The sequence below is a fragment of the Hoplias malabaricus genome, chromosome 5 (assembly GCF_029633855.1).
Source record: "Hoplias malabaricus isolate fHopMal1 chromosome 5, fHopMal1.hap1, whole genome shotgun sequence".
NCBI classification, from domain to species: Eukaryota; Metazoa; Chordata; class Actinopteri; order Characiformes; family Erythrinidae; genus Hoplias; species Hoplias malabaricus.
The window spans coordinates 32,669,539-32,696,350 of record NC_089804.1 but is presented as its reverse complement, the minus strand read 5'-3'; the positions used below and the strand labels follow the sequence as shown (position 1 = coordinate 32,696,350).

The 26,812-nt window shown below is 42.9% G+C and overlaps 1 protein-coding gene across 1 annotated transcript in view; it reads right to left on the bottom strand.

Annotated features, from left to right (window-relative positions):
- Positions 1–23,887, bottom strand: part of cacna1sa (calcium channel, voltage-dependent, L type, alpha 1S subunit, a) — a 110,625-nt gene extending 86,738 nt beyond the window's left edge. The window contains exons 1-5 of the mRNA XM_066672332.1: positions 23,703–23,887; positions 22,510–22,615; positions 21,990–22,129; positions 21,577–21,719; positions 4,864–5,016 (exon numbers count right to left, since the gene is read on the bottom strand). Coding sequence (XP_066528429.1) covers positions 4,864–5,016; positions 21,577–21,719; positions 21,990–22,129; positions 22,510–22,615; positions 23,703–23,887 — 727 coding nt within the window. The remainder of the gene's footprint in view (positions 1–4,863; positions 5,017–21,576; positions 21,720–21,989; positions 22,130–22,509; positions 22,616–23,702) is intronic.
- Between the last annotated feature and the right edge of the window lie 2,925 nt (positions 23,888–26,812).

Here is a 26,812-nt window from a genome sequence, read left to right as displayed (position 1 = left end):
GAGGCATGCAGGAGGCAACCTTATCAGATGCCAGAACCAGCTCAACTGGCTCCTCTCAACATGAATTAACTCTACTCCGAGCTCCTCCTAAAAGCACTGAGATCCTCATCCGATTACAGAGATTATGTCCAGAAACCCATCTGAGAAAACATTTTGGCCACTTTACTGTATTCACAATCTTGTTTTTTCATCATTACCCAGAGCTCATGTCCATAGGTGAGAGTGGGAACGTAGTCTGACATTGGTTAATTGAGAACTGTGCTTTCTGGCTCAGATCTCTCTGGCAGTCTGGAAATTATTCTCCATGGCCTGCCCAAACTCCTTCCACGCTCTGGATTTAGCTTTCGCCTGCCGGTACCCATCTGCAGAATCTGAAGTTCCCCAGCCCAGCCAAGCCCAAAAAAGCCTCCTTCGTCTGCTTGACAGCCTCCCTCACCCCCATTGTCGACCACCGGCTTCTTGGGTTGCCACCATAAAAGCCACCAAAAAGATTTTGTCAACAGCTATATGCAAGTGGATCAAGTGGTACGAGTACATTAGTGTAGTTACCTGTCCCAGTTTATTCACTTGTCCCTGTGTAATCACCTGTCCCAATGTAGTTGTCTGTCTCAGTACAGATGCCTGTACCAGCGTAGTTACCTGTCCTTGATTAGTCACCTTGCCCTGTGAAGGACTGGCGTCCCCTCCAGGGTGTATTCCTGCCTTGCGCCCAATGATTCCAGGTAGGCTCTGGACCCACCGCGACCCTAAATTGGATAAGCGGTTACAGATAATGGATGGATGGATGGATGGATGATTAGTCACCTGTCTAATTGTAGATACCTGTCCCAGTTGTAGTGGAAATAGTATGCACACGTTGCGGTGGCATTAGCACTACATAGCAGAGTCAATGATAATTAATTATTATTTTATTAATAATTAATTATTTAATTAATTTTAGCTTAGATAAGTAGGTCATCTTCACATATTATACAGCAGAATTAGCTAGAATTAACTATTATTAATGAATTATGCTCATTGACTCATCGTATGTTCTTGGCTCTGAAATGGAATCTGAACTAGAACTTATAATTCCATACAAGAAAGGGGCACACACAAACAAATTACCAAGGATTGGTTTTATCACACAACTAGTTTATTCATTGTAATATCAAATAATGAATATTGATTAGACATTCATATAATAAAGTGGATTACAGTGTAGTGGAGTATGGATCGAATAAAGAAATGAAAGGTTCTGAACGAAAAGACTCTTCCCCTTTGACAAGGATTTTTTGGGAACAGAACCCCACATTCCACAGACTGCGTGTGTGCAAAGACTCTGCACTCCCCCACCCACACGCACACACATAAACACATCAAAGACTGAGCAGGACACTTTCCAGTGACCCCCTCCGGCGTCTTCAGAAATGGAAAGAAAACAAACCCAGTTTATGATGCTCTTAGGCAAAAAGAAGATCAAACACAAGGTGATAAAGACCGGAATTAAAAAGGACCTTTATGACAAGCGGCGTCAAGATGGCAAACCTTATCTCCTGCAGAAATCAACAGATGGCTAATGGGGTGACCTCGGTTTGAACTCCTGTTAACCCATCCGCACAGGACGAACAGCATGGACCAACAGCGACCCCAAGTGGACGTTTGCGAAATCACGTCTCGCCTGAGGCCGTCTAAATACATAACGGACTTAATCAAATTTTTATAAATATGTTTATGCAATATGTATGAATGTCACTCTCTGTTGTCCTCAGATGAACGTCCACCATCTAATGAAGTGATGTGTATTACTGTTTCAATCATGAAAGAAAGTTTCAGTCTCTGATTAAAAAAAAAAACGAATTAGTATCTTCTAGCATAATATTGTAGTGGGATGTAATTGTAAAATACCCAAGATATATATACGTAGATGTTTGATATTAATAATCCAGGACACTCATTATGCTATACCACAAACATGTATAAGTAATTTTTGTGTATGCATGAATCTTTTCTCTCTCTCTGAAATGTGAAACAAGTCACGTGAGCCTCAGAACCAGGATCAAAGGAAAGATACCTCCCAATTGGGCGTGACCGCGCCACCTTTGAAAAGAGAGTGCCCGACTCATTTCTCTCTCTCGAGCTTCCGCCCTTCGCACTCTAGCTTCCGCCCTTCGCCCTCTCGCTTCCTCTTCTCGCCCTTCCAGCTCTTCTCAGAGCTCTTCGGCCGCTCTCTGGCGACATCCTCACGTTGCGCTCAATCTCTTCAAGCGCGACGCTCTTCTTCTCCCTTACGCCGATGAAACAAAGACTCTAAAAGGACCTCACTCAGCTCCAAGGGACGCCTTGTGCCAGCTAGCAGTGTGACACAGAAACTACAAGTAACGTCGAGTAACTCTAAGTAATCTTTTTTCTTTTTATTGTGTTTATGTTTGATCGCCCAATCTAAGTTTAATCTCACGACTGATCAAAGCAGGTGAAACTTATTCGTGGCCAGAATAAGATATCACCCCTGAGATTAGTTGAGAGCGGATACATTGGCTTCATAAGCTGACTTCTGAGGGCATTGCTTCTGGAGACTCGAGTAACGAGCTAACGACTCTGAGACGCCCCCCCCCCCCCCTTTCTCAGGGGACAATCCAGCCAAGCCTGCAGTTCTCCGTGAGGGAATCCCCCAGACTGACGTCACCCGTCTAAGGCCAAGAGTGTCTGACTCAAACTGGAAGGAATCCCCTTTCCAGCGAGCCTACCTTTGACGACACGGGGAGGATAAGAAGCAAAGACCCGGAGAACGGAGTTTGAAACTGTGGGACTCGACGGATCGGTGAAAAAGGCATAAAGAGTAAGCAAGCAAACTTTACTCACTTTTCCGAAGCTGATGCCTAATTAAGTCTCTTGATAAATTTATACATTAATTAAAACCTCCTTTAGTAACACATTAGTCAAGTCATATCGCCTAGCCTATCCTTAGATTCGAACTAGTTTGACCTGTGTTGATCCAGTGAGAATTCCTAAGAGTATTCTATGTTAAGTAAATATTCTTTTTCCTTTTAATAAATATTTCCATTATTTGAAATAACAGTGTGTGGAATCTGTTCATTAAAAGTCTGAAAATCCTGAAGAACTCACGTAGAGATGACAGTATTCACTCTCTAACTACTTGTTAATGTTTTGTCATTTAAGTCAATCATAAAATTAATAATTATTATCATTAGTCAAACATCAGTAATCATAAGAGTTTGAATAAGGTCAAACGTGACAAACACAATATATAAATATATATAATATATATATTTATTTTTATCACGGTGTATACACAACATACACTACAACAGCAATATATGAGGGAATTTCTCTATAATAATTATTGCCCTAAGTTCTAAGAACGGCTATTGTTTATCCCAGCGAGCATTTCAGTACCAACCCATGAGCCATGAGAGACATGAGACCATGTGACCTCATGCATCCGGAGATGGACAGGGAGCATGTCACTGACGGTGCCTTCTGGCACGACTTCCTGGAGAATTGCAGACGCGGGCCTTGTAGATTGCAGCCGCGGGCGTTCCTTTTCTCCCAAGGCTTTCAGATGCAGCCGTTGGAGCTGGTGACATTCTGAAGGTCTCTGTGGGGATCTGTGCTGATCTGCCGCCTTGTGAGAGAGAGATACGTCCATGCAGGTCTCTCCTGGGCAGGTTTCCTCATCTCAGAAGGTCATTCTGAGGGTGCGTGCAGCTGTCCTCTTCGTGGCATTGTCATCCTTTTGAGGGTCAGAGGTCTAAAGTTTCCTTCACGCTCTGGGTGTGGTGTTGAAATTTCGCTAGGGTTAAACTATAGCTTTTCTTAATCTGTAGTTTCTATCTGGACCACGCTTTAAAGGCCCAAGACTGTTTAAGTAAGCTATGAGTCTGACGCCTGCAGAGTCATTTCAAAAACTCAGGTAATTTTACTCTTTAGCCTTGAAAAAGTATCTGGAGCCTTGAAGTGAAGAGTCGAACAGCGGAGGAATAAGGGGAAGAAGCCCAAAAGCCCTGTGTCATTTGGCGCCACAGGTTTTGAAAACCCGCCCCGAATACCTGATTCGTCCTCAATGAGGGAGAATTGGAGCTTTTCTTGCTCCTGATTGGCTGTTTCCTGTACCTTGGGAGTGACATTACATAGAATTTATGACACTTGACAAGACAAAGGCTTGACCATCCCTGGTGAGTGAATATCCCAGGATTCTGAATCATACTTTGCAATATAAAAGATTATATGTTAACACAAAGTAATATCATTAAGAAAAAGACGACCATGTTCTATATAATTATTAACCAACTAAACACATAGTATGTGGCTACCTTGGTTCTACATAAATTCATATAAAACAAAAATGACTTTAAACACATGTAAATTAGTTCCACCTATTTTGATTGTCAAAACGGGATTAATTTCAAACAGTTGTGCACATATGTAACTTCGAATTGTTTTAAACAAATGGGAATTAAGGTTTGTGATTGTTTTGTTTAACAATCTTTCAAAATGTGTGAGAACAGTTTTAATCAAGTTTGAGTCTGTGTATCTCTCTGCATTTTGCGCAGATTCTCCTCTTGACCCTGGAACCTTGGGTCGTAAACGTCCTGGAGTGAGGTTTTACGAGCCTGCTCTGGATGCTAATCTCAAATTCTGATTTGGCTTGTTGCAAGGAGATGTCTCTGAGACAAGCTAAAGTTTGGGTATTTAAAATATTCTCGGAAAGTCACAATTTCTTATTAGAAATGAATAACACATTCATCATATCATACTACACAGTGTACTTACCTGTCTCAGTGTAGCCACCTGTCTCAATGTAGATACCTGTCACAGTATAGTCACCTGTCTCAGTGAAGCCACCTGTCCCAGTGTAGTTACCTGTCCCTGTGTAGTAGCAGGTTTTGTGCATCTTGCACTTGAAGAGCTCAAGGCCGATGATGGCGTATATTGTGACCATGAAGAAAACCAGCAGTGAGATGTGGAACAGCGGCAACATGGACTTCAAGATGGAGCTCATCACCACCTGCAGGCCTGGGTACAAATAGCAACAGCATTTATAATAACAACAACAACAATATTAACAATAATAGTAATAACATTACTATGTAGTGTTGTAAGAACAAAATATTCGGATTATTTGTATAATCATGGATTAATTCAACTAATATGGGTGAAAGAGGATCTGAAACTCTTTCTCTAACCTCACACTGAAATTCCATATTTACCCTGCTTGAGAGGATGGGAAGTCATAAAACAGGGGTCTGGAGATCTGCTTTGGCATCGTACCATTGTTTATGGCCATCATAAAAACTCCACAAACTGATAACCCAGAGCCTTTCAAGACAGCTCCCCTCTCCCCACAGCAAACCCTTGTGACCAGCAGAGGGTCAAGCATTATCACCATATGGTGCACATGACCCTTCTTCCCAACATGAAATACACTGCCCAGAAGAGTCCAGTCTTCTCTAAGCCAGGTTCAGCCTGGACTTTCTTGCAACAATTTTTGTAGCATCAAACAAACACATACACCAAACAATAGAACTTGGTGCAACAAACAGACTGATATCAAACTTGATAGTAAGGGTCCTCAGCTTAATGAAGTCAATTATTTAAAATTGAGACTTTGTGGTGGGGAGACATTTTGTGGCAATAGTGTGTTTGTAAATCTCTGGGCAACCTGTGACTTCCAGGAAAGTCTGGGTGGCAACCAAAGAAGTTTGGTGACACTGGAAAGACAGACAACCTCCAGAAAAGACTGGCGTGAGTGTATGAGGTTAGCAACATTGTCCACAGCACTCGCAAGAGGACACCAACTCATGAGAGACTCAACAGGATAGATACAACAGTGACAGCCAGGAATGAACTACGGACAAAGAGATGGCGCACCCAAACAACATTGTAGTGGAGTATGGATCCAGATCAAGAAATGAAAAATTAAGACTCTGACTCTCCACTCTGGTGAGGACTGGCACCCTTATCTTATCCAAAATCAACAGATGGCCCAGGGCTGCCTAATGGTGACCTTCAAACCAGACAAACAGCATGGACCAACAGTGCCCCCAAGTGGACATTTGCGAAATCATTTTTCGCCCTCTCTCCTCCTAACAAATCCTCTCGGACGACTATATTTCTTTGTTACTAAAACATGCATTGTGCAATATGTTATTAATGTTATCCTCTGTTATTCTAAGCTGACTGTCTGCTAACTAACCGAGTAATGTGAATTACTGTTTTAATCACGAGGAAAAATTCCTGTCTCAATTTAGAAAAATGAATTAATCTCCAACATCTAGAATAGTTGATAATATACTCGATATATATATATATATATATATATATATATATATATATATATATATATATATATATATATATATATATATCTTGGCATACCTTTTTGCATACTCTTCTTGATCTCTTCTCGTACGGCTCTCGTACCCTTCGTACGCTTCTTACGCTCTTTACACTCTTTGTCTTCTCTCTACACTGACCAGCTGACTCTTCCAAAAGACTCTTAAAAGAAGACATACCTTTGCAAACTAACAGGGGACACCTTGTGTCAGTTAGCAGTGCAATACAGAAACTAAAAGAGTAAATGGTCCATTAATTGTCAATCTTTTCTTTTCTCATTTGTGTTCATTGTTTGTGGCCCAATCCAAGTTTAATGTTACGACTGATCAAAGCAGGTGAAACTTATTTTGGCCAGAATAAGGGCCACCGGTAAAGTCGAGTGAAAATCGTAGAATAAGTATTAGCTAATTAATTCGTAAAGTAGCTTCTGAAGATCGGAGGAAAACCGCGAACTTTTATTCTGACGTCCTTCCCTCTGGAGGAGACTACCACTCAGGACAGCTATCCAGAGGAAATCCTTCAACTGACGTCACCATGCTCTGAGGGTGCCTGAAGCGGCCTGCCTCGCAAGTGACAATGCCTACGCTGACCCAGCCTCAACGCTCCCACGAAAAAGAACTGCTGTAGCCAGGCTGGCCCTATCTCCAATCACCTCAAAGCACTGCTTTGAGATTTTGATGATTGTGCTATGTTTATCAACCTATTATCATTCCTTTTAATAAAGTGTTTCCATCATTTGAAATAATACAGTGTGTGGAGTTTGTTCCTTAAGAGTCTGAAAATCCTGAGAACTCATTCCTAGCGTTGACATTATTTCAATCTCTGATAAATTATTAATATTTTTGTCATTCAATTCAGTAATAATAATAATTATTATTATAAGTGACAATCACCATTAAACATAACCAACTCAAATACTGTTACTACGCTACAACATTAACCGGGGAAGCATTGGAAGTAAAGTGTCATTGTGAAAAGACCGGCAAGAACAAAAGCGGGCTTATGATACCAAAGCTGGACCAACTGTGGAAAAGAGGGATCACAGGTGCAGCACACAGTAGTAGCACCTGGTAAGACCGAGGAGAACTCCAGGCAGGAAGCACCCACAGCACTGGAGATCTCTCAGCATCACCTCAAGACCTCAGGATGGAACCACCTGATGCCACCCCAGAGGACCTGGAAGGGTATCTGTTACGTGCTGTAGTGGAGTATAGATCGAAATGAAAATTTCTGAGTGAGGAACTCTCTCCTAACTAGGATCTTCGTCTGCGACAGAATCCACATTCCACAGACCGCGAGGGTGCAAAGACCCTGCAGTCCCCCCCACACACATAAGGTCTGCATCAAAGGACTGACCAGTACCTGGCTACGACACCCTTCCTCTCTTCAGAAATGTAAAGATAACAAATCCACTTCATGATGCTCTTAGACCAAAAGGACATCAAACAGAAGAGGGGAGTTATAAGCCCGTTTATGACAGTGGCACCTAAGTGTCTCGTCATTATCTCGTGGGAAATCTAAAACAGACTACCCCAGATGGTAGAACTGAATGAACTCGGCTTGACCTCCTGGAAGCTCATCCGCACCGGACCAACAGCGTGGATCAACAGCGACCCCAAATGGACACTGGCGAAACTACGCCTCGCCCGAGGTCGCCTAAACAATAACGAAAATAAATCAAATTCTGATTAAAATGCATAGACAATATGTACGAGTGTCATTCTATTGTCTTCAGATGGACATCTATCAACCAATGAAGTGATGTGTATTACTGTTGTCAATCATGAAAGAAATTTCTGTCTCTAAATTAAAGGAAACGAATTAATGTTTTTCTAACATAATATTGTAAAGATAAAATCTTATGTAAATGTTTGATATTAATAATCCAGGACACTCATTTCTGTTTGAATCTCTGATCCAAACCTTCCCCCTTTTCTCTTTCGGGAGGCGAGTCACGTGAGCTTTGGACCCGCACCCAATCAAAGGAAGGACACCTCCCAATAGGGCGTGACCGCGCTACCTTTGAAAAGAGGATGCCGGCTCATTTCTAACTCTCTTACGTTCATTTCACTCTCTTTCTTTCCTTTTGAAACCCTCTCTTATTTTTGACTTTTTTTCTCGAATCTAAACTCTTATTTTTGAAACTCTCTGCTCTAAGCTCTCTCTCTGACTCTTAACTTCGTTTCCGCTCTGAACGCCTGCACGGGTTCTCTTTGTTTTAGCTCTTCAAGCTCCAACCTCTCCAAGCGAGAAGTTTTCTCCTCCTCACGATGACGAACAAAAGACTTTTGAAGAAATCTCACTAAGCTCCCAGGAGACGTCTTGAGTTAGCTAGTGTGAAAGGAATCTAGTAACGTCGAATGATTTAAATATCTTCTTTTCTTTTAATCGTGTTTATGTTTTATTGCCCGATCTAAGTTTAATCTCACGACTGATCAAAGCAGGTGAACTTTTTCGTGGCCAGAGTAAGAAACACCGCCGAGATAGAAGAAAGTTGTAGAATAAGTAAGTCTATTGAATCGATTTTCAGTTCTGGATCTGCAGTAACTAGCGAAACTTTTCGTCTAAAACGTCCATATGGTTGGACACTCCTGCTCAGGACAGTAAGCCGAAGAGAGGATCATCACGCTCCGAGTACGCCCGAGGCGACTCGACCGACGAAGAAAGACCTCCACGCTGACTCAGCCTGGAAACTTCCGCGGGAGAACCGCGAAACCAAGCGAGACGCCATCACTTCCAGGACCTCAGATAGCCTCTGTACCCAACGAGCGGCGAGAATCGACGAAAAAGTAAGCTAAGCCTACGCATTCCCAGAGCTGAAAATTGAATTAAGTTTCTTGATAAATTGAGTCTTTTCTACTACTCAACCGGCCTATTACAACTCTCCAATAAGCCCGGAAGGGGCGGGCTTTATACCTTAAAGGAACTTGGAGCTGCATTTTTGAGCATTTGAATGAGCGTTTCTTCCGATGTGTGTGTGAATGGTTTTTGCGGCACTGCTTGGTCTCAAGAAAGCCTGGTAATGTATGGGTGCAACCTGTGCAATTTTACAGCTGATCTCTACTCTCTGCAGCTCTATTGTGTGTACAGGGTAATTGGGGCATCTTACATACACACTCACATTAGGAACCTCTTTGTATATACACACTAGGCTAAGGGTGGGAGCCACTACTGTATGTTGGGTGAGTTTAGCTTAGATTGGTCAATGAGAGTGTATTTTGTAGTACTTTTATTATTTACTTTTCTTTGGCACCGTCCTCTGTCCACCCTTAAGGAGTTGTATATGTTTGTCTGTAAATGTTGGTTCAACTTCCCTAGAATTAATAGTACAGATTCTCACTTTGTCTGTTGCGCCTCTTCCTATTGTATGTCAAACCCATGTTCCATGTTGTAAATATTGAGTTGCCTTTTTGTTTTGTTGTCCCATGTTCTAAATTAAGTAAATGGTTGATTATCGACTCCATTAACTTTGTGTGCTCTTCCGTTATTTGCTTCTGTCTATATGCTCTAATGTTACTCCTCCTTTACCCCTAGTAATACGGGGAGGAACGTAACAGTATCATTCCATCATGCTTGTACATGACAGAGAATGCATATATCAACACTGCTATCCAGAAAGCTAGAATCCCAGGCTTATCTAGATGCCTGGAACCCATCTGTGTTCTCAGTCAGATGATCTGTGAGGCCAAAACCAGTAAAGGCAATATGACTTTGTCTAGCTGGATATGGCAAATGCCTATGGATCTATCCCTCACACCCTCATACCTGCAGCATTAGACCACTATCACATCCCTCATGATCACCAACTGCTTTGGCAGAATCCAGTTACGATTCAAGACAGGCCACTTTACAACTCAGTGTCAAAGCCTAGAAAAGGGTATCGTAACTGACACAATCTCCCCCATTCTCTTTGCAATGGGAATGAACCGCCTAATAACTGTCACGCCCTCGTCCTTTCTGGTCTGTTTTCCCCGCCATGTGCTCTCTCAGCACATGGCTCTGTTTGGTATTGTCTTTGTCTCCGCCTTTGTTCTGCCTCCTTGTCCGTCATCCTCGTTATCTGTTTCAGGTGTGTCTCGTCTGTTCATGTATTTAAGTCCCCTTGTCTCTCTTCCTCGTATCAGTCATTTGTTATAATTCCTAGTCATGCTGTTTCTCGTTTTGTTTCTTTCCTGTTACAACTCATGTAGTTTTGTTTGAATTCCTAGTCATCTTGTATCGTTTTGTTTCCTATTCCTAGTCATGTTCTTGTTTCGGTCCTATTCCTAGTCATGTTGTTTCCTCGCTATGTGTTTACCCTCAAGTCCGTTTGTGTTTGTTTTGTTATTTTGTTTAAATAAAAGTCTGTGTTATTAGCATGTGCGTCCGCCTCCGTCAGTCTGACTCAGTGTTCTTGACAGAATGACCGATCCTACAAAGGATGCAGCAAACACAGACAGTCCGTTCGCTAAGTGTGCGATTCGCCAGACGCCATTCCGTACAGGCCCTAGAGATCCTGTGGATGTCCTCACAGGGCCCCCTGCCTCCGTGGACGTTGTCGCAGGTCCCCCTGCTTCCGTGGACGTCGTCGCAGGGCCCCCTGCTTCCGTGGATGTCGCCGCAGGTCCCCCTGCTTCCAAGGTCATTGCTGCATTTCCTCCTGACCTCCAGGAGATGATGGAAAGCATCAATGCAGCTTTGTATGCCTTCCAAAGGAGCAGCCTCACCGCCGCACCTGCTCCAGAGAAAGTGGCGTTCCCCGCCGCTTCTGTTCCCGCAATGGCGGCTCCCACAGCTGCTTCTGTCCCTGTGAAAGCAGCGCCTCCAGCCGCTTCTGTCCCTGTGAAAGCGGCGCCTCCAGCCGCTTCTGTCCCTGTGAAAGCGGCGCCTCCAGCCGCTTCTATACTTGTGAATGCGGCGAACCCAGCCGCTCCTGTCCCGAGATGTCGGCTTCCTCGGCCACTCCTGTCCCCGAAATGGCGGCATCCGCCGCACCTGCTCCAGTGAAGGCGGCACCCGCCACACCTGCTCCAGCGAAGGCAGCATCCGGCGCACCTGCTCCAAAGAAGGCGGCATCCGCCACACATGCTCCAGAGAAGGCCCAGCGGAATTCCAGGCCGATTCCCAGAACTGTGCCCAGGCTGGTCCCTCGGACTTCCCCACAGACTTTTACCAGTCCTGGGCACGCCCCAGTTATCTTGGTTCCCGTGTCTGTCCCTGTCCTGGTTCCGGATTCTGTCCATGTCCCTGTGCCTGTGTCTGCTCTCGTTTTTGTTCCTGTCCCTGTCACTGTGTTCGTGTCTGCCTCCGTAAACATCCTGTGCCCTGTTCCCCTGCCAAGTCCGGTCCAGTCCAGTCCCCGTTTCAACCCTCTGTCCTGCCTCATGTGCATTCCCAGTTCTCCATTCTGTCACCTGTCCCGTCTCCTGTCCAGTCCCAGCACCCAGCCCCAGTCCAGTCACCTGTCCTGTCTCAAGTTCAGTCACCTACCCAGTTTCCTGTCTCGTATCCTGCCTTGTCTCTAGCTCAGTCCCAGTACCCGGCCTCAGTCCCGTCATCTGTCCTGTCTCCCGTCCAGTCCTTGTTCCCATCCAGTGTCTTGTCCAATGTTAAGCACCCTATCCAGTCTCATGTGTCCACTCCGGTCCAGTCTCATGTGACCACTCCCGTCCAGTCTAGTCCTTTCCATTCCCAAGTCCCATCTCCTGTTAGTTCAGTCAATCAGTCATAGGTCTTGTCCCCAGTTCAGTCTTCTGTCCCTGCTCAGGTTTTGTCTTCAGTCTGTTCTCATCTTCATTCCAGTGATTTGCCACCCATCTGTAGTCCTTTCTTGTCTCCGTTTCTGTCCTCTGTCTTGTCCCAAGATTCTTCACCTGTTTCTCCCCTTTGTCAGTCTTCTGTTCTGTCCAGAGTCTAGTCTCTTGTTTCTAGTCTTATGTCTCCAGCCTCATTTCCTGTGTCTGTTCCTATCTTGTCCTGAGTCCTGTCTCCAGTTGGTTTCCTGTCTTGTTTTCTGTGTGTAGTGGAGTATGGACCAAAGATAGATATGGACAGAATATAAATGAAGAAATTAAAAGTTTTAATTAAAACTTTTCCATTCTGAAGAGGACCTTTCATCTGGTCCCGAAGTCAGCATTCCACGAACCACAGGGAGCAAAGGCCTTGCAGCCCCCACACACACGCACCCACCTAAGAACACTTTCAAGTGACACATGGCCAGGAACTGTCAAGATAACCAATTTTTATAATGCTCTTAAGAGACAGGAACCTCAAACAAAAGGAAGGGTTATAATCCCGTTTATGACGAAGTGGCACCTCAATGTCTCTCGTTATCTCCCATGGGAATCAGCAGATGTTTAGAAGGGGTGACCTCGAGTTGAACCCCATTGACTCATCTACACGACAACCTACACATGGACCAACAGCGACCCCAAATGGACACTGGCGAAACTACGCCTCACGCGGAGTCGCCTAAAACAATAGCGGAAAATAGTCAAACTCTGATTAAATGTGTATAAACAAATGTATTAATGTCACTTTCTGTACCCTCAGATGAATGCCTATCTTCTAATGAAATGACGTATATTGTTGATTGTTTCTATCATGAAAAGAAATTCTGTCCCTGAATAGAGAAAACGGATTAGTATTCTTTTCCAGCGTATCATCATGAATTGGACTTAAAACAACGTACTCAAGATGGGATCTTATGTGGATGTTGGATGCTAACAGTCCAGTGTACTCATTGCTATATATTGATAACAGGTATAAGAATTTCGATACGCGAAATTTATATTATTTCTGTGCGAATCACTGATTCAAACCCCCTCCTACTCTCTCTCCCTCGCGAGAGTCACGTGAGGCTGAACTTGTGCCCAATCAGGAAAGGACACCTCCCGTTAGGGTGTGACCGCGCTAGCTTTGAAAACACAGAGCAGCTCGACAGCAAAGAAGTTCAGCAGATGAGTTACGAGAGTTCAGTTACGAGAGTTCAGTTGCGAGAGATCAGAACGACAGCTCGACACAGAGAAGAGAAGAGAAGAAAACAGAACTGAACGAAGACGACAACAACCGCGAGAAACTCGAGAAACTTTGAAACAACAAAGAGACGCTTTCTCCTTTTCTTAATAACGTGTCGAGTGTTTTGAATATCTTCTTTTCTTTTAATCTTGTTTATGTTTTATTACCCATCGAAGTGTGATCTCACGAGTGATCAAAGTAGGCGAAACTTATTCGTGGCCAGAATAAGATATCAACCTTTTGATTAGTCGATAGCAGATATATTAACGTTATAAGCTGATTTCTGAAGACATTACTCCTGGAAAACTGAACAACGAGACGAGCTAATACTCTGAACAGGTGTGAACAGGCCTTTGAAAAGAAGACCGCCAAATACCAAGAGCTTCTGCATGATTGTAGGGGGAAAGGATAGCAGGCATGACTGTTCCCAGTTGAGGTTGTCTGTAGAGGATTTCCAGCCCAGTCAGTGTGGAGAATGCTCACAGCCATTGGAATGACAAGGAAGGTGGGGAATACAGTACCTCCAGGAATGGGGGAGGCAGCAGAAAGAGCCTCTTGCTGGTTACGAAGCAAGAGAGAGGGGTTAAGCGAGGAGGAGGAAATGGGCAGTGGACACCACTGCAGACCCACCACCGGGAGGGTAACATGGTTAAGGGTCAAAACACCCAATGAACGGTGGGTACCACCTGATGACATCAACTGGCCTCCTGGCCAAGGCTACATTCACTTAAGGTGAATGAAGGAGAAAGCACTTTGGGTATGTTGTCAAATCTTTAGCCATTACCTTATGGGTGACATACAGCGGGTGCATACCAATTCACTCTGTGCTCCGTCCATAGTGCACTTTTTCAGAGCAGAAATGTTGGCTTTTACACGCAAACAGTGCAGTATGTATATCAATGATGTGCGGTATAAGCATGTGTCTGAGTCCCAACCGATGTATTAGTTTGAGCAAATAATGTGTTTCAAGTCCGTAGTGCACTAGTGTATGGAGAAGTGCTCAAGTCACCATGCATGTGAGTAAGCAACAGAGAAACGGAGCCCAAACCCGTTTCTTTTGTGTTTTCACAGCTAGAAAAATGTTATATGTTTTATATATATATATATATATTAGTTTAAATTGGTGAGTAAAATATTACACTCAAACTTTCTAAATTTCTAAATTCAGAAGTAAATTCATCACCTACTTTATGGAGATTAACTGCACTTTAGCCATAACACATTTTTTTATTGTCCAGAGGAAACAGAAGAAGCTCTTCATCTTGGTACATGAGCATGGCACTGTGAACTGAAGGCATTTTGTTGCTGTAAATCAGCTTGCATTGGAAAAGCCAACTTTCCTTAAAGCTTACTATATACAATTCTTCCAAATTATTGTTTTGAAGACTGAACTGGTATGGTCACACTTTGCAAATTTAAGTGCACACATAACTTTTTGTTTGCTAATTATTATTATTATTACATGTAAAAATAAGTACTGCCATAACTTTTGAACATTTTGAGTTCATGTTGAGCTTGGGATCCGAATCACATTAAGAGTCCCATATTTGTATTATCAAAAGCCTCTGTTCAAGGACCAACCAGAACATCAGCTCCTTCTCATGAGGTTGGAGAAAGAACTGCCCATGAGATGCCAGCATGGGAGCACTCAAAAAAAAAAAAAAGAGGAGGAAGGTGGAAGACAGAGCATAAGAATATTGAGAAAGAGAAAGGAGAAAGGGGAAGAATGAGCGAACCCTGCATGAGAAGGACAAGCTGAGTTGCGGAAACAGCAAACAGGGAGTTGATTCACTTGACCTAGAGACTCAAAGCTGAATAGCAACAATTTAATAATACTCTTTTTTTTTTATAGCAACTTCTATTTCACTCAAGCATTATGAATCTTCCATTTAGAGTCCACAAGTAGACTTAATCACAATTCCTGGCATATATCACTAGGGTACTTAGTGCTGCAATCAGGTGAATTCCAAAAAGAACACAGCCAATCGTGAGCACATCATGTCCTGGAGGATAAATGACCACTTATCGGACATACTCAAGGGCAAGTCTACAGCTCCCTGTCTAGCAGGCAGTTATGTGACCTAGCTCTTAGAGGTTTCCTAAAGTCCCAGCAAAAATGCAAATAAACGGTCTGAAACTATCCCGGGTTCTAAACATCAATACTGATTCCCTGCCTCTAGATCATCGAGGGACCATCCCACGATGATCCACCAAGACCTGCCCAGGATCCCTCACAAACGCCATGGCCCAGAGAAGGTTTGGAACCTCCTCAACCCTCACAATGCCAAACACTGGTATCAAGATGAGAAATATAATGCAGGAGACAAGTCTATGTGCAATGTATGTAAGAGCTAGAGAACATCCAACAAATGCTAGCAGTTATCTGTAAAGAGAAAAAGAAAAAACTGATGTTCTTTCCATCATGTCAGTTCAACCTGAACCCAAGCCACCAACTAACACCACAGAAAGAGTAGAAAATTGCTTAGACGAAGCTCAGGATCCCGGTGTACAGTGTGATCACTTGACAAACACAAAGAACCAAATGGTGCAGGGGTGACTCACAAAAAACTCCCAGCACTGCTTGTTAACTTAGATGCCAGAGAGGATCTAGAACTAGATGATCCATCAGTCATTGAAGGTGATACACACACCTGAAAAGGGGGTCACACAAAACTTCTATTTGTCCACCACCATTGAAGGAAAGTTAATGCATGAGGCTCTGCTGGACACTGCATTAGATATTATGCTAATGTCTTCAACATTGTTCTGCCAGGTTTGAGCCATCATTCGATGCAAAAATCATCAGCTGCAGCTCCAAGACTGTGCTCTTAAAAATCATCCATATGCCCTGTAGTGGAGTATGGACCAGATCAAGAAATGAAAAGTTTAAGACTCTCCACTCTGATAAGGATTTTTGGAACAGAACCCCACATTCCACAGAATGTGTGTGTGTTGAAAGACTCTGCACACCCCCACACACACACAAACTCACGCACACACATATGTCTACAACCAAAGACTAAGCAGAACACACTTCAGTGACCCCAGGATGAATGAGTCACCATCTTCAACCCAGATGACTCCTAACCCAGGGTTATGACTCTTTTAAGCCTAGGAGATCAAACAAAGTTTTGGAGACCAGGATTAAAGATGGCAATGATTATCTTCTGCAAATCAACAGATGGCCCCCAGAACTGACCTTCTAGTGAACTCTCGCAACCCTAGTTCAAACCAGACAAACAGCATGGACCAGCAGTGCCCCCAAGTGGACATTTGCGAAATCACATTTCGCCCTGTCTCCCTCTAAATAAATAACGGACGCATTGGGGCGCCGCTGTTTATAAACATGTTTTATGCAATATATATTAATGTTACCCTCTGTTATTCTCAGGCGAATGTCTACTAACTAATGAAGTGATGTGTATTACTGTTTCAATCATGAAGGAAAATTCCTGTCTCTGTTTAGGAAAACGAATTAATTTGTAACATCTAGAATAGTTGGTAAAGTACTCAAGATATATGCATACATATATATTTGATAAAAACAATCCAGTACACTCATTATGCTATGTCCAAGTATGTATAAAGTATGCTATTGTATCCAGTATTTTATTTTATCCAGTATTTTTGTAAGAGCCAAAAATGTGAATTCTCTCTCTCTCTGAAATGTGAAGGAAGTCATGTGAGCCTCAGACCCAGGATCCAATCAGAGAAAGGAGACCTCCCAAATGGGCGTGACCGCACCACATCTGAAAAGGGGTCACCCAGCCCTTCTTCTCTCTCTTGCTACCTTCCTCTCTTCTTTCCGAGCTCCCTTCTTTTCGCTCTCTCTTCCGAGCTCTGGTTTTCCGAGCTCTTCTTCCGCTCACCTTTTTCGGAACTTCTCGTACGCTCTTCTTTTCGCTCCTTCATCTTCTCTCTACGCCGACAAGACGACTCGTCAAAGGAACTCTTAAGAAAAGGACTTCACGCAACTCCCAAGGGACGCCTTGTGTCAGTTAGCAGTGCGATACAGAAACTACAGAGTAACGTCAAGTAATTGTCAGTAATCTTTTCTTTGTTTATTTGTGTTTGTGTTTGTAGCCCAATCCAAGTTTAATTTTACGACTGATCAAAGCAGGTGAAACTTATCCATGGCCAGAGTAAAAGACACCGCTAAGACAGAGGAAAATCGTAAAATAATCTCTGTGAAGGGAATCCCCAACTGACATCACACCGTCGTCGACAAGTGGTTGACTCATCTGGGAGGGAATCTCCCCACTGATCAGCCTAACTTCAGCCGTGACAAGTCAAGCCCCAGAGAAACAACAGAGCAAATATCTGCGGGACATCAGCGGCTGTAATCATAACCCCAAAATCAGCAGAAAAGTAAGCTAAAATTCCTCATTTCCAGAGCTGAAATTGAATTAAATCTCTTGGTAAAATCATATCTTGATCAGATTATATCAAAAAGTCTCACTCCCAAGTCACATAACCTAGCCTATCTCTAAATTCGAACCGGTTTCACCTGCATTGATTCCGTGAGACTTTGATGCGTTGATGATTTTGTGCTATGTTTATCAAATATTATCTTTCCTTTTAATAAAGTATTTCATATTTTGAAATAAGTGTGTGGAGTTTGTTCATTAAAAGTCTGAAAATCCTGAAGAACACACGTGGCGGTGACAGTATTCCCTCTCTAATTAATTGTTAATATTTTTGTCATTTAAGTCAATAATAATAATTATTATAAGTTATAATCACTATTAAGCTCGAATACGGTCACTCCGCTACAGCCCACACGGGCATCAAAATTCAATCAATTGCGTTGATTGGACCTATGACTTTAGTGCATCCAGTCCACGTGTCTCCTCTTGAAACTATTCCATTCCTCATGGGCAAAAACCTCCTTAATCATTTTGAACCACTGATTGAGTTTAAATATTGAGTCATTTGACGCCACCTTAGAGACCTTAGTGATCTAATGCAATATTATTTTATGTGAAACCTACAAAAACTTTGAAAAACTATAAATCAATAATAGGAATATGTTTTGACTCATATTTGTCTGGAGAGTCAAAACAAAACTGAAAGTAAACACCATTTTCTTGTCCATTTTCACAGCACCGTGATTATAGTGCTATTTTTAGAAACGGTAGGATCTGCGCTTTCTAATGGTATGCGGAGCTCACAGACGCATTCAGACATTCAAGAATTATAAAGCTGATCATATAAGTTGTGCTTTTTACCCGGCAAACTGCGGAGTTCTGGTCCAAAGAACGAAATCTGTCAGTTTTTTCCTCTGTTCCCCATCCCTCCACATAGAGTTGACTTACTGTTAAATCTTTAACCTGCTTTTTACTCCCTTTCCACAGATGATGTCCTACAGCTACTGCCCACTGCACCCCATTCCATCAACACTACTCCAGGCAATCATAGTGGACCTGCTGCCTTTCATCACATTCATCATGAACAGTACCTTGTCTTCTGGTTAAGCTCCATTGGCCTTCAAGACTGCCAGGGAGCCTCCCATACTGAATAAGCCCACTCTGAACTCTTCAGACTTCAGCAACTACAGACTCATATCACTCTTTCCTTTCCTCTCTAAAATTCTTGAATGTGCAGTCTATAATCAATTGTCCCTCTTTCTTACCCAGAACCAGGTCCAGTCTTATCTGGAGGATCACTCTAAGTAGGATGGAACAGATCTACTTCTGCTCCATTCAGGCACTCCACTGCTGTTAGGCTCAGTGCTGGGTCATTCTCTTTTCATTGTATACATGCTGTCAGGACAGGACAGAGAGCTGACACTTGCGGATCACAGTAAACAGTTTAATGATGTTATCCAAAAGAGTAATCAAAAGGCAAGCAAGGTTCAAAAACAGGGAGCAAACAGTACCTCAGAGGATAAGCGAAAAGTGTAGTCGAAAATCAGGCAGAGTTCAAAACCGAAGAATACAGACAGTACCAAGAGGGACGAGGCAGGAGACATAAACCGGAATAACAAGCAAGAAGTAGGCAACAAGAAATCATCAGACTGATAACAAGAGAATGCGTTATAAGCTGGGATAAACCACGGCAATACTCGGCAGAGAACAATTCGGTGATAGGGGTATATATAGGGAAACAAACAGGTGTGCGTGATTAGAATTCAGGTGAGGGAGACCGGTGGATAGTCATGTGACTATTGGGTGCATTCTGGGAATTGGAGTCCTGGGATGATATAATTACTTCTAATGGTACCTCTTACCTCTTACCACTGTTATGCCAATGACACTCAACTAATGCGTTCTTTTCCACCATCTGACACTCAGTTGCATCTCATCATGTCTGACTAACATTGTTACTTGGATGACAGCTCACCACATGAAGCTCAATCCCAGCAAGACTTTTTATCCCTGGAATGGCCAGTCCACACCAAGACCTTGCTATCTCATTTGAGAACTCCTCAATTGTTCCATCTGCAGATGCTAGGAGCCTTGGTGTGATTCTGGATGGCCAGCCATCATTCACAATCCATATCGTGAACCTAATTGAACCTACTGTACAAGCACCCAGTGGATCCGACCCTCCGAGGCTGCCCATGTGTTTGTCCAGTCTCTAGTCATTTCAAGGCTTGACTACTGCAACTCACTCCTGGCTGATTTCCTCTGATGTCAACTTCAACAGGACACTTCAGCTGAATCAGAACGCAGCTGTAATCTTCCAAAATTCATCAAACTCACTCCACTGCTGCATTCTCTTCACTGGCTTCCTGTAACTGCCCACATCAGGTTTCAAACTCTCATGCTTGCCTACAAAGCCAAGAATGGACCAGCCCCTCCCTATCTTATGGCAATGGTCAAGAGTTGGACTGCACCTCGAGCTCTTCGAGCTTCATGTACAACTCGACTTGAACTGCCATCTGAATCACATGAGTGTCACATGTAATATTAAGAGTCCATTATTTGTATTATCAAAAGTCTCTGTGTTCAAGAACCAACCAGGACATCAGATCCTCCTCATAGGGGGGGAGAAAGAACTGCCCATAAGATACCAGCATGGGAGCTCTCAAAAAAAGGGAGGAAGGCAGCAGTGAAAGAGTATCAGAAAAGCAAGAGCAATAAAGGAGATAAAGGAAGATGGAGCAAGCCATGAATGAGAAGGAAAAGCTGAGATGGGGAAACAGTGAACAGAGACTTGATTCACTCTGTGCAACCCAGGGACTCAAAGCTGAATAGCAACAATTTAGCAATACTGAGCTACATATATATTAAGCTAAAGCCTTCTACGGAAAGTAATGCCATTAAAGTTAGTTGCAACTTATTGTTTACTTGGTTGTTGGTTTTCTTTACTGCCTAACAAAGCCAAACATTGTCTGCTTCTCTGGTCTCGGAATCTCAGACCCTTTCACTCCTGCTTGGAGAACACTTGAACAAGACAGAAGACGTGACTGCTAGTGCAGAGCAGCAATAGCAGCAGTAAACCTCAAATCTGCTTTCAGATTTTGATGCCTATTTGTCCCTTTGATAAAATATAAATTTTAGTTATTAGCTAACCTACTTTAGAGTAAGATTACATTTAGTCAAACATACCCTATATCACTTTAATGTTATTGTTATTAAGACTCATAAGAGGGGTTTCATGTGTGATAACCTAGCCTATGAAGTTTTAATAATTGTACTATGGTGATGAGTGATCATTGTTTATTCAAATGAATAATCCTTTATGATTGAATTGATTGTGCTAGTGTTGAATTTGGAATAGTGTTGAAATTCAATAACAAATCATCATAATTAATTATAAACAATTCAAATATAGTTCCCACACTACAGTTACTACTACTACTAAAAACTAATCAGTGCAGATATCATCCCCCACAGACCTACACCCTTGATAATTTATCCACACTGTTGGTGGCGCAGCAGGCAGTGTCACTGTCACACAGCTCCAGGGACCTGGAGGTTGTGGGTTCGAGTACCACTCTGGGTGACTGTCTGTGAGAAGTTTGGTGTGTTCTCCCTGTGTCCGCGTGGGTTTCCTCCGGGTGCTCTGGTTTCCTCCCACAGTCCAAAAACACACTGGTGGATTGGTGACTCAAAAGTGTTTGTAGGTGTGAGTGAATGTGTTTGTTGCCCTGTGAAGGACTGGTACTCCCTTCAGGGTGTTTTCCCGTCTTGTGCCCAATGATTCCAGGTAGGATCTGGACCCACCGCGACTGTGAACTGGATAAGCGGTTACAGATAATGAATGAATGATTAATTGATCATTGGTAATGTGACTCACTGGGGACTCCGGAGACTAGGCGTAGGGGACGCAGGACTCGAAAGGCCCTCAGTGCTTTCATATCGAAGCCTCCACCCTTCTGCTCCGCAGTAGCCTCCACCCCAATGATGTTATTAATGAAGTCCACAGCAATGGTGAAGAGTCTGAGACAGGACACACCAGGAGAAAGAGTACACACACTTTAGACAACATCACACACACACACACCTGTCTATAACAACCACACCCTGTCACCCCCATATTCATCCAGTCACTCACAACTGTGGACCTACTGTGCCACCATGCCACCCTCACCCTCTGTTTTCAGTGTGCTAGACTATCTCTGACCCGTGACCGCGGTGTGTGTGTAGACGTGGAGTGTGTGTACAGATATGTGTATGTTTGAAAGTGATGACCGGAGGTTTGGCTCCTACCCCATGGTGACGATGACGAAGTCCAGGATGTTCCAGCAGTTGCGCAGGTAGGCATCAGTGTGGAACAACAGGCCATATGCCACGATCTTCAGGAAACACTCAAGAGTGAAGATGATCAGGAAAATATATTCCAGACTCTCCTGGAATCACAGGGTGAGAGGGTCAGTTGAGCCAACCTCATACCACCCCAACATCACGTCAGATTACACACAGGGTGCTTATGGAGTCTATGCAACCCCACAACAAATTTACAAAGAGCCAGAGAACAGAGAGACTTCAACATACACTGAGAAAGAGAAAGGGAGAGAGACTGAGAGAGTATGTGTAATCTAAATTTAAAGGTTTTACATGCTTAGAGAGAGTGTGGTGTTGTATACACTCAGAGAGAGCATGGTGTGAACACCTGCTGCTCCCAATCACACGATTCAAGGACAATATAAACACACACACACACTCACACACACTGGTGAACAAACAAATCTATTTACAATAAAACATGAACTACAGTGTGTGTGTGTACCAGGTTACTGTTTGTGTTGTTGGTGTCCTGTTCAGGCATCGGCATAAACACAGCGAGGGCAACGCAGTTAGCGAAGATTGTCAATAGGATTATGATCTCAAACGGCCTGCAGACCATGGTCAGGGAAAACAACAACAACAACAACAACAACAACAACAACAGCTCTACAGTAGTTTAGACCCCATCAGTGTGCCTACAGCAGTGACTGTTCTCTGACTGTCCTCACATTGTTCTGTGACTGTTTTCTGACTGTTGTGTAACTGTTCTCTCAATGTTCTGTAAGTGTTTTGTAACTGTTCTCTCACTGTTCTGTAGCTGTTGTCTGACTGTTCTGTAACTGTTCTCTCACTGTTTTGCGACCGTTCCCTCATTGTTCTCAATGTTCTTTGACTGTTCTCTGACTGTCCTGACAGTTGTCTCACTGTTCTGTGACTGTTCTCTCACTGTTCTGCGACTGTTCTCTCACTGACGTCTGACTCACCACTGACTGTTTTCTGACTGTTCTGTAACTGTTCTCTCACTGTTCTGTGACTGTTCTGTAATGGTTCTCCCTCTGTTCTGTGACTATTCTCTGACTGTTCTCTGACAGTTCTCTCACTGATATCTAACTTATCTTATCTTATCTTATTGACTGTTTTGTGACTGTTCTCTCATTGACCTCTGATTGATCTTGGACTGTTATGTGATTGTTCTCTAACTGTTCTTTGACAGATCTGTGTGTGTGTATGTGTGTGTTACCTGGAAGGGAATGTATAGTGAAGTCACCTGTGCACCAAATGTGATCTCAGAGCAGGTGCTAATGAGCTAAGCTACAGCCTCTCTGACCTCTGACCCATAGGGGTCTGGTTTAAAGGAGATTAGGGGAGGTTCAATTCTCATTAACATGTAAATGACTTTACAGCATTTTATCATGAGACACACACGTGTTTGTGTGTGTGTGTGTGTGTGTGTGAGAGAGAGAGAGAGAGAGAGAGAGAGAGAGAGAGAAAGACAGAGGCTACATTCTCAGATCTTAGCATGTCTGTTTTTAGTGTGTGAGAGGACACGACAGCTGCTCACACACACACACACACACACACGTGCGCGCACACACACACACACACACACACTTGTATAATTGGTAACACTAAACTCAGTTATAATAGAATATTAAAGAAATTCTGGAGTAGTGTGTGTGTGTGTTTGTGGGATATTTCCACTCTACGATGCTGATGCAGGCTTTCCTGAAGGGGTTTTTGAGGGTGAGGAAGAGGAGGGATCGTGAAGGGCGAGGGTTTCCTCCCGTCGCCTGGAGCTTCTTCAGCTTCTCCCTCTGTTTCCGCTTCAGCGTCTCTTTGTCCATAATGAAGGAGGTCATAGGGACATTCCCATCATCCATCGCGCCTGTAGTACACATTATTACATACGCTATAACACATTGTTATAATGCACCAGTATTAAACATCAGAACATCACCACCTTCATGTTCCCCATAAAAAGTCCTCTACAACACATCCGCCAAAAAATGTTCCCTATATCATGTCCCCATAAACATATTCCCTATAACATGTCCCCTATAACATGTAAATTATAACACATCTACAACTCACCTATTATTTGGGTCAGTGATTCCAATGTGTATGTGCCTGTCTCTTACTGTCCCAACAGTGACTGTTCACATCTCACCCCCAAAGAATCTCCACCAGTCACTCTCTCTCTTTCTCCCTCTCTCTTTCCCTCTTTTTCTGTTCTCCCTGTATCTCCCTTTCTCTCTCTCTCTCTCTCTCTCTCTCTCTCTCTCTCTCTCTCCCTGAAGCAGCTGTTATTCTGAGGAGACAAATATAGACAATGCATGTCACTCAGATTTCTGGGGGAGGGGTGGACAGGGACACATTAAATTTGTCCAGGACTTTTATGACCAGTGTATGAACAGTGTTGCCTGTTTGTGATAACACTGTTAAATGTTAAATGATGTTCTGAGGGTTAGGGGGCTGGTGACCCCTGTCTCTCACCACTTTTGCAGCTCTGACTGAATTGGACATGCTGATTTTAACCTTTCTGCATGCGTTTTTAACCATAATTGAACATTCATTCATTCATTATCTTTAACCTGGTGGGTCCAGAGCCTACCTGGAATCATTGGGCGCAAGGCAGGAAAACACCCTGGAGGGGGTGCCAGTCCTTCAAAGGGCAACACACACACTCACACCTACGGACACTTTTGAGTCACCAATCCACCTACCAACATGTGTTTTTGGACCGTGGGAAGAAACCGGAGCACCTGGAGGAAACCCACGCAGACACAGGGAGAACACACCAAACTCCTCACAGACAGTCACCCGGAGCGGGAATCGAACCCACAACCTCCAGGTCCCTGGAGTACCTGCTGTGCCACTGTGCTGCCCCCAAAGCACACACCTGAGCTCACCCTCATTGATTTACAAAACAGGCTCATCCTGGATTTGAACCCAGGACCTCTCACACCCTAAGCAAGGATCATACCCCTAGACCAACAAGACTGGGATGATTGAACATAAATATAGCAAAACAATATATGCGTTCATTGTAGATGTTTAAAAACCACATTACTCTTAGAATGAATTACACACTGTTTGTTATTATTTGATATTTTACTGCTGATGGACTTTTCCACCATGTCGAAAAAAGTGTTTACGTTTACTTGGGCAGTTAATCCTATATTAAAAAATTCTGTGTGTCCAGCTTCAGCTTCTTTAGAGGGTGTTCATGTGGTGCTGGTGGGAAACTCATTCTTGCCAGACCGCCAGCCGGGCCAGCCTAGAAAAGGCATATGTGCTTACCGACTGACTGACAGACTGACACCTAATGTTGAAACCCGCATGTGCAAGTAGGAACTGTTAATTCAGCCTTATTTGTTGTTAGAGATGTTAAAGTGGTGCCACTACAATGTCTGTTGTTATTTAAGCCATATTTCACATTCTAGTTCGTGAACTAAATTTAGAACCGTTCGGCGGTGACCAGAGGTCCTCATTTCCCTGGACAAGTACTCTTTTTTGGGACCTAAAATATGCGTGTTCAAGGGGTCATAGTGTTGAGAGCTGAGAACTGGGACACACTCACGCAGCTTCAGCACTGTATGTCCATCATTCATCTCAGTTTGCAGCTCAGTGTTTTACTGGAGTCTCGAAAAGAAATGTGTTGAATGTTGTTGGGGTAATATTTATCATAGTCTCTTAAGCCTTTTGTTTTCTACTATATATTTAACAAACTTTCTGACAAGTATAAATGGCCCATGCTGTACATTGTCAGTTAAGCCATTCAGTCATTTTCTTCCATCGGAAATAAATGATTGGATGAAATATTTACAGTTCTTGTTATATTTTATGGCTTATATACACAACTAATCTCTTTCTTCTTGTTATCAGATCTTTAAACTTACTGGCTGCTATCAGGATGTTGAGAGTATTTCCAGAAATATAACAAAAAAGATTTTTAAGACAAATCACCTACTCTAGCTTTAAATCAGGATGATTTTGAAATGTAATTGTTGTTTATTAACTGTAAAATTAAAGTGGACGTGTGTGCTGTGCAGTGTTGTATTGTTTTTTTCCTTTGGATCTGAATTGTACCATTTCTCCTATAACATTTTGGACTGTTTTAGAGATCACACATTCCCTGTTTTAAACACCTTTGATAAGAACAGCTGTTAACTTTACGACAGTGCACCAGGAACTCAGATGATGTATATGGCCTAGGTTGTTTATGGCTAGTTCATGACAGTGATGTGTTACGACAGTTCCTAGTGCTTCCAGATCCTGTTTTAGGTAAAGATCAATCCATGTGTGAAGTTGTAAAATTGTAAAATGGGTATAAAGATGTGTGCCTCTAACAAACCATTAGATCAGTCTGTGACCAGATCATTCTGAGATCAGTCTGAGGATCAACCAGAGCGCTCAATAAACAGCATTAAATCCAGATTGGTCTCCTCTCTTCACTTTGAAACCACCAGAAGACAAGTTTACAACAGCAGTCTCTCTAAAACGACTCTTACACAATTAGTGTTGAAGAACAGAAAGTCCCAAAAGCTGGAAAACATAAATATATACAAACCGGATTCCAAAAAAGTTTGGACACTAAACAAATTGTGAATAAAAACTGAATGCAATGATGTGGAGTTGGCAAATATCAATATTTTATTCATAATAGAACATAGATGACAGATCAAAAGTTTAATCTGAGTAAATGTAACATTTTAAAGGAAAAATATGTTGATTCAAAATTTCACAGTGTCAACAAATTCCAAAAAAGTTGGAACAAGTAGCAATAAGTGGCTGGAAAAAGGAAA